Genomic DNA, 24,982 nt, shown 5'->3' with positions numbered 1-24,982 from the left:
CCCTTAAAAAGAGGGAGAACTTGACAGCTATGCACAGGCAGCATACGACCCAAGCCGTCTAAAAATGCTGCCGGCCCACTTTGAGTGTGAGTAAGACACACAAGGGTTGGGACATGGCTTTCCCCAGCACAGCTCTCGTTTCCTGTTTTCCTAAACCAGTAACAGATGATGCAGGACCAGCTAAAAAAGAAAAGTTGAGAATGATTAAAACCTTAAAAAAAGCAAAAAAGGAAATGCATCTGACTGCTTCATGAAATGTAGTTAAAAATTGGAACAGCCAACAGCTATCACTCTACCAGCTAACACTTCCCTGGCAGACACTGCTTAGCTTTGTTCAGACTGCTTGTAGTTATTTATCTGGCATTGTACTCCCTATGCAAATGGCTGTGGTTTTCAAGAGAATTTTGAGCCTTGCAGGACTTAGCCAGCAGGCATTTCTCAAAGACTGCTAGCTAGAAAGGAAGGAGTCACAGAATAATGCTGATCAACTGACAGAGAAAGGCCAGTAGAAACTTAAAAATGACTACAATGGTTGAAAAATGCTAGGATTCCTTTCCAGAAAACTGGCTGCCTGAAGTGTTTATACTGGCAAAGCAAAATCATAGCAGCATTCACTTTTATGGTTGTTTCATTCCCATGCCACACACATTCTTCTTAAGGCTTCTTTTCATTCTTTAACTTCCTGGTTGCTTCTGGGTATTGATTTTAATATTATATTGTGGTTTAGCTGCGTTTGATGCAAAATAAGTAGAACCCCAAGCATCATATTAACAATGCCAGTTTCTAATGAGGGTACAGTCACTTTGTAAACATTACATGGCTGCTGACTTCATGAAATAAATAAGATGGGAGGTGGGCAATTCTTTATCTTCAGAGAAGCGGGGGGGGGGACCCTATCCAAACTAAATAGCAGAATGTGATCTTAGGTCTGCTATAGCTCCACAGATGTGCACTGTGCATTTCCTATATCCACCCTCAGGCATGTTTTGATGCCTGTGTACATTGCAATGTAGAAATTTCCTGTGATGTGAGAAACTAACCTTGGTATCCTCAATGCCATAACTTGCAAATAAAGAAATGCTAATGAGATTGATTAACTTTTAAAAATAGCAATAAAAATTGAAATGCATCAAACTAATTAATGAAAAAGGTACCTTTAGCATAGCAATTGGGAAACCAAGCAAGAGCCATCACTCAACTAACTACAACTTCCCTGGTGTAACTTGCCAACTGTTGCCTACTACTGTTTTGACCGTTGCTCATGGGCAGCAATTTTGGGCATTATTGTTGCCTTTGCTTTTAAGAAACACATGGCTGATTCACACATGTATCCTCATCCCTTGCTCATCAAGGCACGACTTGCATGTGGGACCGAATCATCACAGATCAAACACAATGCACTTAAGTAGAGGAATTTCACACATTTCAGCAATGTGTGCCGACTAATTCAATGGTGGTCAGGAGGACTCAGCCCACTGAAGTAGATGCTGCACACATGTTTAGTAACCCTGGCCATCTTAAAAGCATGGAGTTATATTCCAGCAAACAGTTCACCAGCAAAACATGTGTATTCCTTAATAAACAACATATAAGGTTGCATTCAGACATGCACAAGAGAAACTTGACAGCAGTGCAATAATACCCATGTCCAGGATAACAGGAAAAGTAACTGAAAATACAATGAAGGTTTGTGGCTGTTTGTACACTAAGGTTTGTATACTAAAAGTTACTAGAGTTTTGTCAATCATGAAATTTGGAAGGTGTCCAAGGCTATCTCGATACCAATTCCAGGATCCTACTACCCTACATTCCAACTGCAATCACCTGGAGAGGGAATTTCCCTTATAGGGGATTCTCATTCATATGTGGGTTAATGGATTGTGCATATTCAGTTGCTCCTTTTCTATCCATTAAGTGCAGGAAGCAACTTCTCTGTTTGAGCCATTCACATAACATGGCTGCCAGTTCCCACATGTCTGAAAATAACGCAGTGAGAATAAGCCTTTGTGGCAAAGGTCAAATTCCATGACAGCAATTTTGTGCTTAATTGCACATATAGGAAAAAATATGCTCTGAACACCCTGCATGTCACACAAAGTAATACACTCTGGTAAGGAGTCTGTATAAACACCCATTTCCCTACGCCCTGACCACAAGGTTCCAAGTGGCCTAGGCTGCTTTCTAGCTACTCAAGCAAGACCTCATGTTTTTTAGGCTAATCTTTGCCTCAGTGTCAAATTTGATATTACTTTTTTCCTATGGTTAGCATCCACATCATTTTTAAGTTAAAAAAATTAATACTTGGCACAACCCCCTTTTTCTTATAACTGGATATGAATGTGGGAAGTGAGGCTTAACCCTTACACGTAATCCCCCCAAATCCCTGTGTGCTAGGTTAGAAAAAGAAAAAGCTCTGTTGGTCTCTGCTTTTCAGCCCCTTCTCTCTTCCTTCCACCCCTTGTGTTCTCTGCCTCTTGAAGAGAAAAGTCCCATCAAAACTGATCTTTATTTTCATCACAAAAGTTGGTCTGTTTGTGGGGATTCTATTGTCTTCAGTGCCATTCCTTCCAAGTTAGAATGTTCACAAACATTCCATGACATCACAGCAACTCAGCCACCCACAGCCAGAGGCTTCAGACATCCACATGCATACAACCCAACACCACCACAAAATCTCTTATCACCTTACAATATAATAAAAAAACATTTGTGGCCTCATATGGTAACACGGTTCCACTCAGTACATGATAACAGACAGCTGCTATTACTATATATCTTTTCTGTCACATGTCAAATAACAAAAAACAAAACAAAAAAATTGGTCTTATTCTGATTCACAGCTTCTTCCTTGGAGCAGAAAACCGGAGGAGTTGTGGCACTCAGGTTAAAAACTGCAGGCCTCAGCTAAACATGTCAACAAATAATGCATTGATTGGTTTGTTTGGACATTTCCAGGAATTACAGCATGGAATTCAATAAGACTACTTTTGACACCACTGTACAAACATAGCCCCAGTCACTTTGTTACTTTTTCCAGTGTGGGTCTCTCATCACCTGGCTGAGGCAGAAACTCACTGAAACATGGAGGAAAGGATCTCAGGGAACTTTATTACATTTTCTGAAACCAACATCATCTTCAGTCCCTCATTTTGTATTGTGCTTCCAAAAACAGATTATCAGGCCCTTTCTTGACACAGGAGGAAGTCTTGTCAGCCTTGGCTCATTTAGAGGTCAAAGTTTAAAAATTCCACTTAAGGATCAATGGTTTTTTAAAAAATCAAAGGATAATGTATTTGATATCCAATGACAAAGGGGGAATTTCATTTGTTTCCATCTGTCTTAGGACTGGTGGTAGAAAAACAGGATTAGATGCTGCTTCCAGAAGACTGTTGCTCATGAAGATTTGCTTTCAGTTATTTCCATCACTTGTGTATGTCCTGTTGCTAGACTTAAAAATATTTTCAAAATTGTACTGTAAAACACGAAAGGAACAAGAAATAGTAATAAGAAAAAGAGGCTAAAGACATGCTTACTCCCCATCTTTCCTGCTCAGGAAATCACATTCTGCACACACACACACACAAAATGCATTTGGAAGTTCTTGTCAAGTTCATGTCATGCTTACATTGTAACTGTGCATTCAACAAATTTATAAATATGTAACAGATAAACTGACTTGACATGACATGGAATTTATTACTGTCAGAAACCAGCTTGTAAATAGCCACACACCTGTCTATTGATTTCTATACAAAAATATATAAATGGGATAAGCATCCACCCACAGATAAGAATGGGATCAAATGTGCCTTGGCCAAATTATGTTGCATGCATGGATAGGAGAGCTGGTAATTTTTTGTGCTTTGGTACTTTTTGTGGACATTCACAAGGCTGGGTAGAATATAAGAGTTGTTAATGCTATCAGGCTCAAACCGTACATGACAATCACCCATGAAGCAGAGAAAGTGGGCACAGCAGTTCTTCTTGTCTCTTCCATAATACAAGAACTCAGGGTCATCTAATTATTAAACTGATTAGCTGTCAGTTCAGGACAGAAAAGAGAAAGTGCTGCTTCGCATAATACATAATTGCTAACTTCACTAGATTTGCTGCCATATCTAGTGATGTCCACTGAGTTAGACTTTTTTTTTTAAAAAAAAGGGCCTTAAAATGGGATTAATCAAATTCATCAAAGAGGTCTAAAAATGGCCATTACTGAAGTTGGCTATATGGAATTAATGTTCAGAGGCAGTATCACATTATACCTTAAGTCCTATATTTCAGGCCGAAGAGTCTGCACTGATGTAGCCAAATGGCATAATCCAAGCACAAAGTTTGGGGGAGTCCTGAGATTTGCAGCAGTATGAACAACAACAACAAAACCCCTAATGTTGGGGAGGGGACATTCCACGTGATCAGCATCATGTTAGTTTGAAATGGATACATGTATATTTGCTCCTGGGAGGAAAATAGCAGCTGTTGGGGTGGGCAAATTTGGATTAAGAAAATAGTGGCAGGGGAAGGGTTAAGTTTTCATCTCCCAGTGCCACCACCCTGATCTGAATCCCCCCTTCCTTAAAATAATAATAATAATAATAAAGCATTAGGATATCCAACCACAGATCTCCAGGTATCACTACTAGCTTCTCAAACGTGCACTGATGCATTGGCTTCTTCCATAACATATTTATACAGAATGTGTTATTATGTGTTTCAGACTGGAGTTATTTTTTTACTCCCCATTACATTCACTAACCTTGCACAGTAATCTCATCTGCATCAGGACTTCTAGGAGTGCAGCTGTGCTGGTCTTCAACACCCTTGCCGGCAGCAGAAAGCATAAAAGAGGTAAAAACGTAACAGTAGCGGGTCACCTATTTCCTCCAAAATTAAGTGACCAGTGTTTAATCTTTCCCTCAAGGCATATGAGCAAAGCTGGCACAGAGGTCTATTGTACAGCAGCATATAAGTGCCTTCTTGGCTCTACAGATGCAGATGTGTCTATAAATTTTTGCTTTAGCAATCTTTCCAAAAAGAGGGGTTAGGGATTGTAGCCATTCCTACGGTGAACGCATTGCCTGCACAGATACTGCAAGTTCTTTATATTTAGGTTCTTAGAATGAGTCTTTTTGCTTAACGTGTTACATTCAGCATCCGAAACATATTGCTTTGTTGGTTTTTGATGTCATTTGATGTCCATGTCCTGTGTTGGGAGGCCTTGGGTATAAGAAAGCTAATCACTAGTTGCAAAAGTAGGCTGGATGGATAAGAGCAAAGCACAATAGAGGAAAAGCCCCCTCCTTGCTGGAAAACTGATGGATTTCAGGATAACAAAATATGGATACTAGACAGCTGGTGAAAACTAGGTACTGATGGTCACCTGTGACACCTGTAGTATTTTTATCCTGGAGCTGGAAAAATAATCACTGAATAACTCACAAGCTCCATCTGGGCTTAGGCAATTAGCTTAAAAGACAGGAGTTTTGATTTAAGTGCATGTTGTCACAAGACAGAAATACTGTCAAGTTGTAGATTATCGGGGGATGATGTCTGTCCGTCAAGGAATGGAAGCAAGATTGCACAAGGCCATTTTCCTTAGCTGAATAAGAGCTCTACCTGCATATATAAATTCCCTCGCATTCCACTTTCAAAAAAAGCAAAACCTTTCTCGTAAAAACGCAAACACTGCCAAATGCAGAAATCACATTCCTTTGCCTACAAGGCGCACGTCCCTGTGTGCCAGAGCTAGTTCCAATGTCCACTTAGCTCAATATCCAAAGCACAGTCTTTTTTAATAGCCATAGATCTCATTTTCTACCCAGGCTGATTCTTTGCTTCGCCCCACTCTGTCATTGCACAGTTCGTATATGTCATTGGTGACAAATCCACTTTCAGTGCTGGCCAAAGTCACAAAGCCACTCTCCGAGGTATTGACAGCCATATTGTCATAGTCCCCAGAGAGGTCATCAGGAGTATCTTCTCCAGGACGGACCCGGAAAGAAGAGTTCTTAATGTCTGGTCTGGTCCTAGCGAGATCTGTTTCTGACTGTTTTCTGATTACATTGTATATCTCCAAACTGGGGCTGTTCTGTCTCTTGGGGGATAGCCAGGTATCGTGTTCCTTTGCATTCATCTCTGTTTGCTCCCGTCTCCTTAGAAGGGAAATAAATAAAAAGGTATTAGCTTCCTTTTATCTTCCACTGGACCACAAAACACTTACTAGGAAACTAATTTAGTGGTGTTAGAGTGCAGAGAAAGTTTGTGTACACACACACACACACACACACACACACACACAGAGAGAGAGAGAGAGAGAGAGAGAGAGAGAGAGAGAGAGAGAGAGAGAGAGAGTGAGTCTGTGGCCACATAAAGGAAGAGAATACTTTGTTTACTGCTTTGTTTACTGTAGTAAGTAGTGGCACAATCCAATCTGAACTTAGCAGTAGCAGGAAAAAGAAAGGTAATAATAACTGCAGGCAAGAAATTAACTTCCTTTATCCAAAAGTAGAATTTTACCCTGGAAGCGCACACAAGCTAGCAACAGGAAGGACATCTAAAAGTGATAGCAGCAGATGTTTATGTGTGTGCACATTTGTTAACTTAACATGTCATTAATTAAATCTATATCCCACCCTGCCTCCCAGAGAGGAGCCCAGGGCAGCAAACATCAACACGTTAAAACAATGCAATTTGAAATAGAATAAAAATGAACATATTTAAAGCATTTTAAAATAGTTTGAAAACCACCAAAAACATTTCATTCCAGGTGTGTGTACGTAATAGTAATTTCATTGAGCTTCTTACAGCCTGTTCACATCCCTCCTCTTTAATAATAATAATAATAATAATAATAATAATATTTATTTATTTATACATACATACATACATACATACATACATACATACATACATACATACCCTGCCTATCTGGCTGGGTTTCCCCAGCCACTCTGGATGGCTCCCAACAGAATGTTTTATTGCAGGCTTCCTCAATCTTGGCCCTCCAGATGTTTTGGCCTACAACTCCCATGATCCCTAGCTAGCAGGACCAGTGGTCAGGGATGATGGGAATTGTAGTCTCAAAACATCTTGAGGGCTGAGTTTGAGGAAGCCTGCATTAAAACATCAAATATTAAAAACATCCCTAAACAGGGTTGCCTTCAGATGTCTTCTAAAAGTCATATAGTTGTTTATTTCCTTGACATTTGATGGGAGGGTGTTCCACAGGACGGGTGCCACTACCGAGAAGGCCACACTCCCAGTTACTTCCCCACTCCCAGTTTTATTCATCATTCATTCACACTGCCCCTTGATCCTGATCAGATGCTATGACAGCGTATCATAAAGCCTCATGCTTTGCCCCATATTGTGACTTGCCTCTTTGCATAAAGCCAAAAGCTGAAAATGGCTGTGATGACCACGAGGAGAAGCAGCACAGGAATGCTGGGGATTAAGAAGTAGGCAAGGCTCCAAACAGGCTCTGTGTGGGGGGGAAAAGATACTCTAACTTTTCATGGAAAAATTAACAGGCATTACTTTATCATGCACTTATTATGCTCCAGGTTCTCTGTGCATAATTTCTCCTTTTTCTTTTTAACTTTAGCAATGGGGGCAGGAAGAGAGGAGATAATTAGCACAAGTAACAGGATGTTTTAAATATGTCTGCTGTGCTGTTCTCCAGGAAATCAAATACTTCATTACAGTCTGTGCTAACAAATGACAGTGCCTACCTTTAGCTTCTTTGAAAGTTTTATTAGTTGCAACTTCAGGAATGGGTTCCTCTGGGGATGTGGGTGTAAAGCTCTCTGTTGACTCTCCTAGGAAAGGAATCTGGCTATTACAACTCTACAGGAGAATGGTTTCATTGCACTGTACATTTTAAAGCAGTACCACACCACTTTAAGCAGCCATAGCTTCTCCCAGAGAATCCCGGGAACTGTAGTTTGTTAAGGGTGTGGCGGACAGTGGTTAGGAGTTGGCTGTTAAAACACTCTGGGAACTGTAGCTGTTATTTGGAACAGAATCTATACCATGCACTCAACATTTACTGATGTGAGATTTACCTGCTTGAGAGGTATTAATTTCAGAGGCAGCTGTTGGCTTTTCTGCAAGGGAAAAAACATACAGACATACATTTTCTTCTGCATTTGGTCACCAGGAGAAACTTAATCCCACTCCCCCAATGTTTTGGCTTATCCATGGAAGTTCATGGCACATTTGATATTGTGCCCCAGAAGTTTAGTTAAGGAGGCCATTTTTGGAAACGGATTGCAACTTGTCACTGAAACCATTTTTCCGTTTCCCTTGTCATTTCATCGCCTTCATATTTTTTTCTGTGCCCAATGGTGATACTTAAAAGTCTTAACCTGAATCCTCTCTAAGGGTGGCTCTCGAGAAGCTATGGTTCCATACAATTCCCTTCTAGGTTTCATGATGTTCATATGAGCAACATCTTTAAGTATGTGGCCAGTGAATGCTAGAGGTACATTATTGTACTGCGCATTGCAAACTCCATCAAAGCAGTGAGAACTAAGCCTCACAATACACTATTTTCTTCTGAGTTGGATACTGTTCAAAAAGCAACTGGAAGAAGAAGGGAGGACGGAGGGTGAAGAAAGAGCTGTGAGTGGAGGGGGAGGGGCTTTCTCCCTCCTTTAGACCCCCTGGGAAATGCATCGAACCTGCTGTACCTGGAACTGAGTGTGGAGAGTGAAGCTGCATGGCACACAGCTGTAGGCAGCCTGAGGAAGTGCCACCCACTTTGGGCCTGCCCATAAAAAAGCAAGTCTAGAATGAGAGCCTAGGGTGAGGACCACTGTTTCCAGGAACTATTCTTGTTAGACTTTTAGGGGGGGCTGAGAGTTTGTTTGGACCCTGGGTGAGAACCCAGAGCCTGAGAGGGAGGGTGTGCCAGAAAGGGGGGGGCTGATATTGATTTATATATATTAGTAACTTTGTATTAATGTAACATTTTTATATGTAACTCTGAATTTTTGTAATATTTTGTTTAAGTTGTCTGTTGCTTCTTTTTTGTACGCTGCTTGGAGATATTTTTTTAATATATTAAGCAGTACAGAAATTGAACAATCATTCAAGCAATAGCCAATATACATTGAGTTCAGAGACTGCCCCAGTAGCATTTCCCTTTTAATGCCTATTGCAGTGCTGAGAAAACTGACTATATGGAAAGATGCTGGATTTCTTCAAAACTGGAGAGAAATCACAATATACAGATATATGTTATTAATCATTCTTGGTTCCAGTTCTTTCAGTTAAGGCCAAAGGACATAGGATGTTCATTCCACAACCGCAAAAGATAAAGTCCATAATAAGCGAGTTAACTCTTAAGACTCCATAACACAAGTAGGCATTGCGTTTAACATTCCCAGACATTTATGTATCCCTTCATTGCTAGAAGTCTCCCACACCACAAATGACCAGCCCCTGGGCCGAATTGGACATCGCAGGATATGGACTCAATTACCCTGGGGATATTTGCAAATGAAGTTGTTTTTCATGCTGCAGCTGTCATCATTCCACTGAAACATATACGGCCCCCCATCGCCTGCAGGTGCTGAGGGTTGGTGGTACATCACAACACAGACTTCACTTCCGCAAGAGGGCTCGTCTGCGTACCAGTTTCTGTGGAATCAAAGCAAAACATCAGGGGAATTGCTTCTTCTTGCCAGGAGTTCTCCCCATGAAGGGCATTTCGCAGAGCAGAGAAATACATGGAAGGAATCAAATTCACTCACAACACCTTTTGACTTTGTACCTGCTGCTCTAGCTCTTCACGTGAATGTGGAGGGTGCAGATGTCAGGGACAGCAAGGCTAGAACCAGGAATCCATAGCTCTGTGCACACCTGCCCCCCCCCCCAATGATGAGCCAGGGAAGCTACAGGTTGGAGCATCTCTCTCTAAACAGAAAAGGGATCCTAGGTGCTGGAGGAACTCCACTGACCCAGACAAGCCATCGGCTGTCCTCAACAGGACGGGCTATGGAGGCTTCCTGTTCAGGCTGGCAACACAGGAAGCTGACTTTTGGTCGGACTATTAGTCTATCTTGCTCAGTGCTGTCTACACTGACTGGCAGCAGCTTCCCAAGTTTGCAGGCAGGGGATGCTCTGAGCTCCACCTGGAAATGCCAGGAATTGAATCTGGGACCTTCTGCAAGCAAAGCAAATGCTCTACCAGTGGGCTATGCCCTTTCCCAAACCAATGGCTCATCTAGATCTGTGTTGTCTACACAGTGACTGGCAGTGGCTCTCCAAGGTTTTTTTTAAATGGGATGTCCCAAGTCCTACCTGGAGATGCTAGGGATAAAACCAGGGACCTTCTTCATGCAAACCAAATGCTCTATCACTCTACCTGATTGTCATTCAGGCAGGCAGCTTCGCTGTATTATTTTTGGCATCCGTTAGAAACAATTCTGTTTAGACAAACCTATCCGGTTATGTAGAATGTTTACAAGGTTTTAAGCTTATTATTGATGTTAATTATTATTTGTATGTTTTAAATAACTGTTTCTTCACCAAAAAATAAAAAAATTCCTTCAGTAGCACCTTAAAGACCAACTAAGTTTATATTTTGGTATGAGCTTTCGTGTGCATGCACGAAGAAGTGTGAAGAAGTGTGCATGCACACGAAAGCTCATACCAAAATATAAACTTAGTTGGTCTTTAAGGTGCTACTGAAGGAATTTTTTTATTTTTTGCTTCGACTCAGACCAACACGGCTACCTACCTGTAACTGTTTCTTCACCGACAATGTTCTTTTATTCTTTCTGTAAGCCACTTTGAGGTCTTTTATTATCAAACGGTATATACATTTTATGAAGCAACACATAAATAATACCCCTGAACTACAGCTCATGGGATCTATCTCAGCCATAAGCCTTCCCTGGCTGAACCCAGATGCTGCATGGTGCTAACAGAGGATACGCAAACGTGATATTTAGTCCCTTTCACAGTCCAAAGAAAGAATACTTGTGCAATTTTTTTCTTGCAATAATTCTTGTTATGGGTTATACCAGCAGGATACGAAGCTGGATGGGCCCGTTTGGTCACTGATGTTCTGGTACACAAATTTTACTGGTTGATGTTGGTCACATGGGATAACGCCACAACTATGCCAGGAAGTAATGGGTGTGGCAGCTGCTTGCACTCCTAGCATGGTCCTGAAGTCCCAGTTTGGCACTGTGAGCTGTGGGAAGGTTCTCTGGAAGGGTTAACACCATTCCCACCAGGAAACCTGTTATGCAATAATAGGTTGAGCTCTTGACATCCTTGATACACAGGGTGCCTAAGCCAGGAAAGCAAAAGACAATTATGGCCAAAAGAAATTCTCTGGGGCTTTGGATTAAAACACCAATGCTTTTCTCAAAAGGTAGATGAAATATACTCGGAGTCGAGAGTGAATTTCATGCTCTTTATTCAGCTCATATTCATCAAGGAGAAGAAGAGAAGACGAATGGCTCTTTTCCCAAAACCATCTGCTTATATACATTATTTACACAATGGGCCTTGCGTGATTGGCTACTTCAGGGCTACACCTGTGGGCCAATTATATTGTGGATTGACTTCTGCCTGCAGCCTGATTGGCTGCTCCTACAGGCCAATCAGGTAGCAGATTCACTTCTGCCAGCCGCCTGATTGGCTGCTCCAGCAGGCCAATCAGGTTGCGGATTCACTTCCACCTGGAGTTGGATTGGGTAGCTCCCGCTGATTCTGAATCCTATTGTTCTAGGATTCAGCTCAGTACATAACACCCCTCCCCTCTAAGTTCCAGTCCTGCCCGGGAAGTTGCATTCGTAGTCCCCAAGGTCTGCTGGCCGCCTCCGTGTGCGTTGTGGCCTGGGGTGTTCCTTGGTCAGGGGTTCTGGTTCTGGCTCGTGTTCCGAGGCTGCTGGCTGTGCCGGGGCTGTCTGGTCTGGCGCCACTGAACCACTAGGTTGTGACTCTGGTTCCGGTGTCCTTCCAGCCTCGGGGCGCCCCTCTGTGCCTACTGCTTCTGCTTCCCCTGCCCACCCCTCTCGCTCTACAGGCCTCACTGCCCTGCTGTCCCCTTGGGACCCCTCTGTCCCGCTCTCCTCCCGGGTTCCTCCTGGGAATCGTCGCCGTAGCTGGTCGCAGTGGCGGCGCCAACGTTGTCCCCCTTCCGTTAGTACCTCGTACGACACGGGACCGGTCACCTTGGTGACTGTGGCGGGTACCCATGCTGGGCCTGCCCCAAAATTCTTTGCATACACTGGGTCCTGGGCCACAAATGTCCGGGGGTTCCTGCCTTCCCCCACCACTACCTCATCCTGAGCTCTGTCGGGGTGAAGTCGGTCCAGTCTAGTTGCAAGGCGCCGGCCCATGAGTAGTTCAGCTGGGCTCCGGCCCGTCGTTGTGCTTGGGGTGCTGTGCTGTGCTAGAAGAAATGCGGCAAGGCGGTATTCCCAGTCCCCTTGTGTTATGCGGCGGAGGCTGTCCTTGGTGGTCCGCACCATGCGCTCCGCTTGGCCATTGGTGGCAGGGTGGAATGGTGCTGAGCGGATGTGGCGGATGGCGTTCTGCACTGTGAAGGTCTGGAACTCCTCTGACGTGAATGCGGTTCCATTGTCTGAGACGAGGGTGTCAGGGAGCCCGTGGGTTGCAAACAGCTTACGTAGTACCCGGATGGCTGCCGCCGTAGAAGTGGACGGTACCAGTGCGACCTCCAGCCATTTGGTGTAGGAATCCACCACTATGAAGAATGTTTTTCCCTGGAAGGGGCCAGCGAAGTCCACGTGCAAGCGTGACCATGGATGTCGGGCGGACTCCCAGGGCTGGACTGGGGCCCTTGGGGGATCCGGGCGGGATTCTTGGCAGGTCTGGCAGTGTTGGACCCAGGCCTCTATCTCTCTGTCAATCCCCGGCCACCACACATAACTCCTGGCAAGGGCCTTCATCCTCACTACCCCTGGGTGTGTCTCGTGTAGGGCTGTGAGGACCCTTTTGCGGAGGGGCTGGGGAACAACAACCCTGCTTCCCCATAACAGGCACCCCTTGTGGGCCGACAGTTCATGTTTGCGGTTTGTGTAGCCAGCGAATTCTGGCCCGGGGCTGCTGCTGGGCCATCCTCGCCACACCCAGTCCAGGACCCGGGAGATGACCCTATCTTTTGTGGAATGGTGCGCAACTTCTTGTGCCTGAATGGGTCGGTCGGGAAGCAGCTCCAGGGTCATAACCTCTTGCGCAGGCGCTGGGTCGGGGCCTGTTTCTGGTAGTGGTAGCCTGCTGAGTGCGTCTGCGTGGCCCATCGCCTTCCCAGGGCGGTGGATTAGTGCATACTGGTAGCCGGCAAGGAAAATTGACCACCTGAGGACACGTGGAGACAACACTTGGGGGGTCTGCTTCTCGGGGGCAAACAGGCCAAGCAACGGCTTGTGGTCAGTCACTATGGTAAAGGGCCGCCCGTACAAGAAATCATGGAATTTTTTTACGCCCTTCACGATTGCCAGACCCTCCTTGTCAATCTGTGAGTAGTTTCGTTCGGCTGCAGCAAGCGTCTGGGAGAAGTATGCCACCGGCACCTCTCTTCCATCCGGGAGTTGGTGTCCCAGGACAGCGCCGATGCCATAGGGAGAGGCGTCGCATGCCAGCACCACTGGCAGCCTCTCGTCGAAGTGTGCCAAGACCGAGTTCGAGACGAGCAAGTCCTTGACTGCCTGGAATGCGGCCCTTTGTCGCTGGCCCCACACCCATGGGGCCCTTTTATCTAGGAGTCTGTGTAGGGGCTCCGCTACCGCTGCCTTATGGGGAAGGAAGGCATGGTAAAAGTTCAATAGTCCCAAGAATGACTGAAGTTCGGGCTTGCTCTTGGGCGCTGGGGCCTCACAAATGGCCCGTACCTTGTCACCGGTTGGATGGACCCCTTCTGCGTCCACCTTAAATCCCAGAAAGTCCACCTGCGGCACTCCCAGTAAACACTTTTCCCGCTTCACCTTGAGGCCCGCCGTCTGGAAACGGTGCAGGACGGAGCGGAGGCGGTCCTCAAATTCCTCTGGTGTGGGCCCGGCGATCAGTACATCATCGAAGAAGGGGGTGACGCCAGGAATCCCTTTAAGGAGAGAGTCCATTAGATTCTGGAATATGCCTGGTGCCACGCTAACGCCAAATTGCAGCCGCTTTACTCTGAATGCCCCTCTGTGCGTCACAATCGTCTGAGCCTCTGCTGTGGCTTCGTCCACAGGCAACTGTTGATACGCTTGGGCCAAGTCCAGTTTGCCAAAGATTTTTGACCCAGCCAGGGTGGCGAGGACATGGCTGACCACTGGCACTGGGTATGCATGGGCCGTGAGAGCCTTGTTTATGGTGCATTTGTAGTCTGCACAGATGCGGACCGAACCGTTAGGCTTGACGGGTGTGACAATTGGAGTTTCCCAGGGGGCGTTGGGCACCGGCTCCAGCACTCCTTGCTCCACGAGCCGGTCCAATTCCTCGTCTATGCGGGGTTTCAGGGCGAACGGGACCCGGCGGGCCTTGTGCCTGATGGGTCGTACAGCGGGGTCTAGCTGTAGGGCAATGGGGGGTCCTGTATATCGTCCCAATGCCCCATCGAAAACCCCTGGAAACTCTTTGCATATGGCGTCCACGTCCACTTGTAAGCTAGTGCGGTTCACCCCGGTAACGGCTAGCCCCAGAGGTCCAAACCATGCCAGTCCCAGTAAGCTAACGTAGGGGCCCTTAACTACCAGCAAGTCCAATTGTTGCTTTCGCCCTCGATATTGCACCCTGAAGGTCCCCACCCCCATTGTAGGGACCTTACGTTTCTGGAAGTCCCGGAGGGTGAATGGGGCCGGCCTTAGTTTGGGACCCCCATTAGGGCACAGTTCCCTTAATGTTCGGGCCGAGATTATGGATAGAGTTGAACCCGTGTCCAGCTCCATGCGGCATGGGGCTCCCTCTATCTGTACCTCTATATAAATTTTCTCTGTGCTGGGATGGGGCAACTGGAATACCTGGTAGTCCGTGATCTCCGTCGAGTTGCCTTGGTGCATGGTGCCGTGTGACCTGGGGCTCCTGGGTCGGTCATCTGATGCTTGTCGACGGGTGAGTCGAGCCCGACACACCCGGGCGATGTGTCCCAATTTTCTGCACTGCCTGCACTCTGCGTTGCGGAAACGACAGGTCCTCCTCTCGTGGTTCTCCCCGCAGCTTGCACAGTTCCCTCCTTCTCGTCGAGGCTGCTGTGGTGTGTGTGCTGCTTGAGTGCGCCGCTGTACTCGGTGTACTTCCTCCCTGTCAGATTCGGATTCGTCGGTGAGGTCTTCGTGGTAGACCCTCGGTTGGGATGGCGGGGCCGGTCGTGCCTCTTGCGTTGACCTCTTGGCGGCTTCGGTGGCCAGGGCTTCCTCCAGAGCAATCTGGAACGTGAGGTCTTTTTTGGCGTAGAGGCGTCGTTGCAACATCTCGTCCCTCAGGCCACCGACGAGGCGGTCACGAAGCATGTTCTCCAACTCTGAGAAGTTGCATAACCGGGCGGCTTGGCGGAGGGAGGTCACAAACCCAGTTATGGTTTCCCCCGGGGCTTGCCGCTTTGCGTAGAAGGCATTTCGGCAAGCTACCACCGAGGGCTGTGGTGAAAAGTGCTCCTTCAGCCGTTCCATTATTGTTTTGTAAGAGACGGTAGCGACATCTCTAGGTGCAAGTAGAGCCCGGGCGATTTCAAACGTCTCCTCTCCACAGACGCTGAAGAATGTCGCCCTCTTCATGGCATCGTTGGTGACTTCTTTCGCTTGCAGGAGGAAGTTGAAACGGGCGGCGTACCCTTCCCAGTCTCCTGATGCTGGTTTGAATGGCAAGAAGCTGCTGTCGGTTGCCATTCTGGGTTCCTTGGGTCCTGGAGCTGAAGCCTGGATGCACGGTGCGATGCAGCGGTGCAGCAGATGGCGGTGCTGCGGTGCAGTGCGTGGTGGCGGTCAGCTCAGCAGGATCCCACCTTCGTCGCCAGTGAAATATACTCGGAGTCGAGAGTGAATTTCATGCTCTTTATTCAGCTCATATTCATCAAGGAGAAGAAGAGAAGACGAATGGCTCTTTTCCCAAAACCATCTGCTTATATACATTATTTACACAATGGGCCTTGCGTGATTGGCTACTTCAGGGCTACACCTGTGGGCCAATTATATTGTGGATTGACTTCTGCCTGCAGCCTGATTGGCTGCTCCTACAGGCCAATCAGGTAGCAGATTCACTTCTGCCAGCCGCCTGATTGGCTGCTCCAGCAGGCCAATCAGGTTGCGGATTCACTTCCACCTGGAGTTGGATTGGGTAGCTCCCGCTGATTCTGAATCCTATTGTTCTAGGATTCAGCTCAGTACATAACAGTAGAACTTATTTATAAATGGGTAGGAATCTCTATTCAGAACACTTAATACTTTTGTTTGACTTGCTAACTTCACGAAGGAACTTATACTTCTGTTCTGAACATATGGACTTACCGAAACGTGGACAAACTTCCATCTGACCAAGAGTACAAGTTTGGGCATTCAGTGCTGTTGTCAGGATCTGATTCTCTCCTAAGCCCTATCCAGAAGTCGCCATCTGATGCTGAAAAGCTCCCAATCATCTTCTCAATCAGTTTCTGTTCTGACTGTGTTTCTATACTGACTAGGTCTCCTCCATCTCTCCTACAGGCCTGAAGAGCTTCTTTAAAGCCAACCCTGCGTACAACATTATGTAAGTAAACGATCTTGTAGCACGGGCGTTGGGTTCCTCCACGGCAAATGGCATGTCCTAAGAAAGTCCAAAAAGAAAAGAAAAACCCATTAGCAAACCAGCAGGAAAAGGTAGGCAATACTTCTCCCATGATGAGTTTTGTGCTGCATGGAATTTCTCTCCATTAACTCACATCAGCACTCATAAAACTCACATGAGCTGGAATTAAGAACACCTACCTGCATAGTATGGCCAGTCTAACCACATTTCCTTTGACTGAAGTTGAGGAAAGCATTGCTGTCACATTTTGGCCAGATACAAAAATGAGTGCCAGCCATAAATCTGTTGGTATGTGTGCTCAGAAAGAACTCAATTTTTTGTGTTAGGTGAAAGCTTCTTATCACAAGAAAATTAACTAAACTAGTTCATATTAAGGCTCATTCAATCCCAGAATTTGTGTTATGAATTTTTCATACAGGCTGTAGCTCAATAGTAGAATTGTCATGGTCTGGCAGGATGCCGAGTGGTGGGAGGCACCAGCTGGGGAACCCGCAAGAGAAGAAGGCTCAGAGCCAGGGGATTGGTGGTGGGATGATGCTGAGTGGTCAGAGGGAGAATAGGGAGCTGACTGGGAGGATGAGGTGTCAGAAGCTGAAGGGGCAACAGGGTTAAGTGAGCAGGAAGAGGCTGGGGCAGAGAACAGCCCAGAATCAGAGGCAGAAGAGGAGGCTGGAGAGGAAGGGGACCAAGAGGTAGAGATGAAGCTGGCTGCTGAAGAAGCCAGGGGGTCTCTCCCTCCTCCTGTGACCAGTTCCCCCCACCCCCAGTCTACCAGAACCAGAAGAGGTAGGAAGTGAGAGGAGCAAATACACATAAGGATCGTTTGGGGATGACCCGGGGAAGGAGGAGACTTAGGGAGCTGTTTGGAACTGCCTTACTGGGGCAAGATCTACTGGGGAGAGTTGCAATGCTCACTAGGCCTGGCCTCCTGAGCTGTTTTTTTTTTTTGAATAAAGAGAGTTAACTTCACTGACACCGTGTGAGTTATTGCAGACCTGCTCCTGAAAACCGCCCTGACAAGAATTCATGCAGAAGGTTCAATCCCCAGCATCTCCAGGTAGGACTGCAAAAGACTCTTGTTTGAAACCCTGAAGTGCCATCAGCAATGTATGTGGACAATACTGAGTGAGGCAAACCGATGGCCTGGCTCCTTATAAAGCTGCTTCCTATAAACCTATATCATCAGCCAATCTCTGTCTCGTGAATTTCACAATGTGACTTTTGTATAAAAAGACAGGGAACACAAAGACCACATCCGAGTAAATCATTTTAATTAGTATTTTATGTCCACATTTATCCAGTGCAGAGTCAAGTGTTCTGTTTTAAGAAGCCAACCATGGAACATGTGTTTCAGGACAGGATGTTATAAACCCCTATGATGCAAAGTGGTGTTTCTAAAACACATTTTGAGAGAGATCCTCGCGTTTCTGTTCTTCCTTAAACGTACAGAACAAAAGTTTACAGCACTCCATTCCAAGGATCTTAATACAGCACACTACTGTAATTTGACTGCGTGGGATTCCAGTGTCTTAACTGCAGATGGCATACAAGTTAAAATGCTGAGCACAGCAAAAACAGTCTAGTCACCATCAATAATCTGACCAACATGCATCTTTGATGAAATACAAAATACATTACCTCTCTGAAGAATCAGATCCGCAGCTGTGAGGCAATGGGAAGAAGAGAAAAAGCACATCACTTATAAAATTGGCAATGACCAGGACTGCAGAATATCCAGCCCTTAAGAGTGGGCTGCTTTGAGGTGGCTAAAGTTTTTGCAACAACCTGGCAAATGTCTGCATTTTATCAGCAAAATTTGAAGTTATTTTTAGCCAAGGCAGGAATGCAATGCAGTTGATTGCAGGCCAGGCACCAGTGATCTCACTCTACTGCATACTAGAGATGAGTCCATGAAACTAAAGGTGCTTAGTTATTAAGTCAGGTGTTGATTTCAATCTGATTAGCCCTTAATAAATATAGCTAAGATTCTAACCAATTTCTCTGCTTCATCAATATGTTAGGTATTTTTTAGTACAAAGAGGTAGATGCAGAGGCCCAAGTTCAAATCCCTCCTTAGAGCTGCTTCACATCTTGCACAGTGGCTAGCCGCTAGATCACACTGGTGTTCAGTGCAACACAAACTGCAAGTGTGGAGAGCAGATGGGTACTCCAAATCAAGTAGTGGAAATGCATCAGAGACCCATGGTCAATCATAGCTCTTTGAGAAAATGTTTAGGAAAGCATGTCTGCCCGTCAGGTGTTTCATATCTGCTGCAAAACACACCAGCATACACCTTATTAATGACTCAGACAAATAATATGAAATAGTTCTGCAAAACAGCAGCATAGTCTAATACAGTGGTACCTCGGGTTACAAATGCTTCAGGTTACAAACGTTTCAGGTTACAAACTCCGCTAACCCAGAAATAGTACCTCAGGTTAAGAACTTTGCTTCAGGATGAGAACAGAAATTGTGCTCTGGCGGTGCGGCGGCCGCAGGAGGCCCCATTAGCTAAAGTGGTGCTTGAGGTTAAGAACAGTTTCTGGTTAAGAACGGACCTCCAGAACGAATTAAGTTCTTAACCAGAGGTACCACTGTACAGTGATGGGAGGCCTGAGTTCAAATTCCATTGTAACCAAGGCCTTGCATAGCTCCCCCCCTTATCTTCTGTAAAATGGGAACAATAATGCTGTATCATCTACGTTTTTGATGAGGATAACTAAGATAAGGCCTGCAAGTTGTTTTGCATGTGAAAAGTAATTAGTGCTAGAATAAGAAACATGTGGTAACCATCAATCACATGGCAGTATATCAACGTATTAGTTTCACAATGAAATCATAACATGGCAATTGGAGTGTGGGGGGGGGGCAATAGCATGCCATGCACAAAGTTGCACATCTTCAATTACACACACAACACCCTAGCAGAAGTTGCTTTATAAGCTTTCAAAGACTCGTTAAATTGGAGCATGTGTGGGGCTGATTCTACATGCCAAAACCATCAAGTGTGTCCCCAATGGTAATATGAACTGGCTATGTATCTGGCCCTCACTAATGCAAAAGAAAAGAATGGTTGGAAATGCCTATAGCATTAAAAAAGAAAAGATAAACAGGTACCTTTTAAAATGAAAATATACTTGTTCAGGTAATTGAGTAATTTTATTATGCTTTATTGTATGACTGAGATGTGTATTTTGTTTTTGTATTACATTGCTTACATGATTCTGCAGCAGCCTAGAGCAGATAGGAGCACTTATAGCTGTGGGGGTGAAGGAACAAGCAAATCCAGACAAAGCAGGCTTGACTAGTACAGAACAAATGGGAATTTGTTGGCAGTATTCATTTTCAGACAGTCTCCACACTTAGAGTGGGGAAAGAGTTTATTTAAAGAATCTTAAGAAGGGGGATATATGTGTGTGTGTGTATTCTAAGAGGATGCTTAAAATACTGTTGTGCTGCAAAGTGGCCGGCCCACTGCACGATATTTCTAGCTGGCCTGTGGAACCGCCATGGCTGTTGCCAAAATATGTCTTGGTTTCTGAATAGCACTGGAGCTTAAACCTCCATCTTAAAGCCCAGTATAGGCTGTAGATTAGTGATAGCTCATTTGCTCTGTATGCAGGTCCCTGGTTCAAGCCCTGGCACCTCCCAGCAGGGCTTAGAGAGCCCTCTGTCTGGAACCCTGGAGAGCCACTGCCAGTCACTGTACTGTATAGAAATTACTGGACTGGGTGGTCAGATTCAGTATAGGGCAGCTTCCTATGCCAGCTTGAGTAGTAAGGTTTTTTGGGGGGTGGGGAGCTATAGTGACTCAATAGTGATAGATAAGCATTCTAAGCGAGCTCAGAAGCATTTCTCCTTGACGGCACTTCATGGGAACGGCCAGAGCTCAGTGGTACACTGCCTGGTTTGCATGTCCCAGGTTTAATCACCAGCATCTCCAGTTCACAGGACCAGTTTTAAACAAGGGCAACACCTTCCTGCAACTGTGGAAGTCTGCTAACAGTCAGAGCAAACAATAAAGGCTAGATGGACCAATAGCTTGAATCACTAGAAGGCAGCATCCTATAAACATTATCCATTTTGCACAATGGCACCAATCAGGGCAGGACGCTGGGGCAGATCAGCAGAACGATCAGGAAATGCCTCAGCGGAAGCCAGACTGGCTAACCACCTTTTGAAGTAAGTGAAGTAATGCCATCTAAAGAGAGATGCCTCATAAGTCTATTCTGCCCAGAGTTTAAAATGACTGAACTGAACCACTGCTTTTGGACAGGAGCTCAGATGAAGAAGAGCATACAACATCACCCCCTGAAGCTCACAAATTCCCAGGAGCAGACACCACCAGCTAAAATAGACCCCCCCCCGGCCAGCTTATTTCATAGAATTGTAGAGTTGGAAAGGACCCTAAGGATCATGTAGTCCAACCCCCTGCAATGCAGGAATATGCAGCTGTCCCATACGGGGATCGAACCTGCAACCTTGGCATTATCACCATCATAGTAGCTATAACCAACTGAGCTACGCAGCTTGATGCAGTGAAAGCAGCGTCATATAATTTCTTCCAGCACTGATCCCCAGAACTGAAACCAGGGTCCTGCTGGACATCTGACTCATGTTAATTCTACCCAAGCTGGCAGCCCGTCTCTCTCTCTCTCTCTCTCCCCTCCCCCCCCCATGCCAAGGCAGCAAAGCATCTGCCATAGTGCCTTCCCCGTTGGGGCAGCCCCAGCCTGCACCCCCACTTCTGCTGTGTCCGGAGCGTTAGCAGCCCAGAGCAGAGCCTGGAAGGGATCCCAGGTTCTCCGCTGCAGAGACACACATAGTCTCCGCTACACTTGGGTGTTGAAACGCACACAACTTTTCGAACAAAGCTCTACCATCGCCCCCTCCTTCCGCGAAAGAAAACCCGTCTTATTTAGTCCACCCACAATCCACTTTGTGTATTTGTAGAGTAAGCAAGTAGGCTGCTGAAGATGAGGCCACCCATATCAGCTGGGTCGTCTCTGGGGTGCCATCAACATTTTCTGGGCGCAGTCCTGCACAAAACTTTGGCAACGTATTATAGCCCCTGGCTTTCGATGAGATGGAGACTGCCAAACCATATAGCCAGGACTGCATACTTTGTTTGCTTCTTTGCCTCTAGAAACAGATACTAAAACTGGCCGGCCGTTGGTCCCGCTTTTCTCAGGCAGAAGGACCCCCACCACCCTCTATTTCTGGGAGGAGAAAGCTCTGCACCTTCACAACCTGCCTGCTTCTCCTTGCAGCAACAGTAGCATTTTTTCTGGTGCGCATTAATAAAAGTACCATCAGGAGGAGGAAGGGGGGGTTAGCCCCCACCGACCTTGGGCACCGCTGAAGCTGCTCTTTCACCCACTGTTCTCTCGCCAACAAAGAATATTGTCCCTACCCACCCAACCCCAGTTAGCATCACTTTTCTCATCCATAGTAGGCAGGTTTCTCAGTCGGGGCTCATTCCAATGATTTAATGCCCACCCCCCTAATGCAGCCCAAAGCGCTCCCCATTCCAGAAAGCGGAGACGCAGCTCCAGATCACCCCCCTTAACTTTTGCATTTGCTTTCAAATTACGGGTGTGGGTGCTTCCCCCCACCCGCTGCAAAACAGGAGGGGAACAGCCCGAGACCCCCGCGCCTGCCTCTCTCCCCAGCCATCTCGGGACCGGGACTGATGCATCCGCTTGCCCAGCCCAGCCCGGCAGGCACTCACCGCTGAGCAGCCGCGTCCCCTGCCCGCCCGCCGCCCCGCAGAAGGCAGCCAGTAGTAGCAGCAGCAGCAGCAGCAGCAGCAAGTTGCTCCCCGCGGCGGCTCCTCCGCCGCGTCCCCGGAGCCGCATGTCCCGGCCGCACTGGCAGCAGCAGCGCAAGGGCAGCAGCGCGAGCTCCGGGCGAGCTTCTGGCAGCGGCCAAGGCGGCGGCGGCGGCAGCAGCAGAGCCGGCTCCGCCTCCGGGCCAGGGGCCAGCCGAGGGGAGGGACGCTGGAGAGACTCGCGGGTGGGGTGGGGAGACTCTGCGCGGACACTGGTACAGTGCTCAGTCTCTCGACATGCCTGCCGAGAGGGGTCGAGAGATGCTTCGGTAGCCAAAGTGGAGCTCGATGCCAAACTGATGCATGGGAAGCAGCTCTGGAAGTTGTGGGTTTTTTTTTGTTTTTTGGGTGGGGGGGGGGCATTCATAAGACACACGTTTTGAAAACAGAATGCGAAGTTAGGCCGTGTGGGTTTTGCATGCGGAATGTTTCCTGTGCAGATGGGGATCCAAAAGTTGGCTTAGAAGTGAAAACGCTGCAGGTCTGGAGTGGATAATGCTACCCGGCCCCAGCAAGCAGTGGCAAAGATGCCCTGACAATAGAATCATAGAATTGTATAGTTGGAAGGGACCCCGAGGGTCATCCAGTCCAACCCCCTGCAATGCAGGAATCTCAGCTAAAGCATCCATGACAGTTGGCCATTCAACCTGTTTAAAAAACCTCCAAGGAAGGAGAGTCCATCACCTCCAGACGGAGACCGTTCCACTGCTGAACAGCTCTTACTATCAAGAAGTTCTTCTTGATGTTTAGTCAGAATCTCCTTTCTTGTAACTTGACGCCATGGGTTCGAGTCCTGCCCTCCAGAGCAGGAGAAAACAAGCTTGCTCCATGTCCCATGTGACAGCCCTTGAAATATTTGAAGATGGCTATCATCATAGCTCATCTCAGTCTCCTCTCTTCCAGGCTAAACATACCTAGCTCCTTCAACCTTCCCTCATAAGGCCTCACCAAACAACTCACAACTATCCAAACAACCCCAGCTGCTCACCATGTACTCCACAGATATGTGGGCTCAGCCAACATGCTTTAGGAATATAGAATGCTGCCTTGTGCCAAGTAATGACTCACTGGACCATCTAGCATGGTATTCTCTGCACTGACTGGCAGCAGCTCTCCAGGGTATCAAAAAGGGAGTCCCTCTCATTGCAACTTGGAGATACTGCAAAGGATTGAAACTTGGACTTTCTGCATGCATGCAAAGCAGCTGGTCCACAGCAGTTACATCTTTCCCAAAGACTTGAGGTTTGTCTTCTCTAGCTGAATGGTCAAGGGGTCATGTGACAAGGAAACAGCTGGCTCAGACTGTGATTTGACACACCCCACAAAGCTTGGGGGATCAGACTGTGCTGGAGACCAGAGTGGCCCAAGGCACTGAAACACTATGGGTGCTGGTGAACTCTTTGCAGTGCTTGGAGGAACTCAACAGCTCATTCACACAACCTGCCTTCATTATTTGCCCAGGCTGCCAGGTTTCTCATCTGTATGGTTTATTATTTCATTTCTGGCAGCCAGTGGGTTGAATCCAGGTTAAATGGAGCCTGTCGCTCCAGACTCCAGAGCAAGAGATCTGGTATTGGCTTGTGCTTTGGAAGCAAAAGGGAAGAAAGCAGACTGAGTGGAAAGTTTCCTTTGCATCACTTCCAGTGGCCGAATGCTGACCCTGCATTTCTCCCGCTTGTTTCCGGAGGGTTGGGGAGCTGGACTGCACCTGCTTCCTGGCTTCCCAGCCATGTTTCTGCTCATCCATGCTTGGAAACAGTTTCTAGCTGCCAAAGTGAAGATAAAGTAGACTCAAGATGCTACTTGCATCATGGCTTAAAATAAAGACGTACATTGTGGGACAGGGAACCTCTTTAGCAAAGTTTTGTCAGCATGCTTCTGAATAACATTGGCTGGGAATTGCAAGTGAGGAGAGAGCTCTATTGCACTCAGGCTGTTCATGCAGGTTTCCCAAAGGCACCTAGTTGGCTACAGTGAAAACAGGAGGCTGGACTAGATGGATCATGGGCCTGATCCAGCAGGGCTCTTCCTGTTTGCAAAGGGAACCTTTTCTCAGGTTTAAACTGTTGGTCTAAACACCCAGCAAGTGCTGATTTCGAGAACTTTATAATTATCACAACATCATAGAACTGTAGAGTTGGAAGGGAGCCTAAGGGTCACCTAGTTCAAGCTCCAGCAATGCAGGAGTCACAGCTAAATAATCCCTGATCATCCAACCTGTTAAAAAACCTCCAATGGTGTTGACTCCAACACCTTTCAAGGTAGTCCGTTGCACTGTCAAACAACTCTTGCTGTCAGAATGTTCTTGTGAATGTTTAGTCATAATCTCCTTCCTTGTAATTTGAACCCACTGCTTCAGATCCTTTGCTCTGGAGCAGCAGAAAGCAAGTAAGCTAATAGCAGTTAGC

The 24,982-nt window shown here is 46.5% G+C and overlaps 1 protein-coding gene across 1 annotated transcript; it reads right to left on the bottom strand.

The window, feature by feature from the left end:
- Positions 1 to 1,557: 1,557 nt before the first annotated feature.
- Positions 1,558 to 22,654, bottom strand: LAYN (layilin). Its single transcript, XM_035140159.2, has 9 exons — positions 22,476 to 22,654; positions 18,382 to 18,405; positions 16,467 to 16,761; positions 9,485 to 9,642; positions 8,064 to 8,105; positions 7,731 to 7,817; positions 7,378 to 7,480; positions 4,757 to 6,152; positions 1,558 to 3,472 (listed from the first exon to the last, which is right to left on the bottom strand). Exons 1-8 carry the CDS (start codon positions 22,600 to 22,602, stop codon positions 5,792 to 5,794), a joined length of 1,197 nt encoding a protein of 398 aa, XP_034996050.2. The 5' UTR covers positions 22,603 to 22,654; the 3' UTR covers positions 1,558 to 3,472; positions 4,757 to 5,791.
- Between the last annotated feature and the right edge of the window lie 2,328 nt (positions 22,655 to 24,982).

The sequence above is a fragment of the Zootoca vivipara genome, chromosome 15 (assembly GCF_963506605.1).
Source record: "Zootoca vivipara chromosome 15, rZooViv1.1, whole genome shotgun sequence".
Taxonomy (NCBI): Eukaryota; Metazoa; Chordata; class Lepidosauria; order Squamata; family Lacertidae; genus Zootoca; species Zootoca vivipara.
This window is presented reverse-complemented; position numbering and strand designations above follow the sequence as displayed.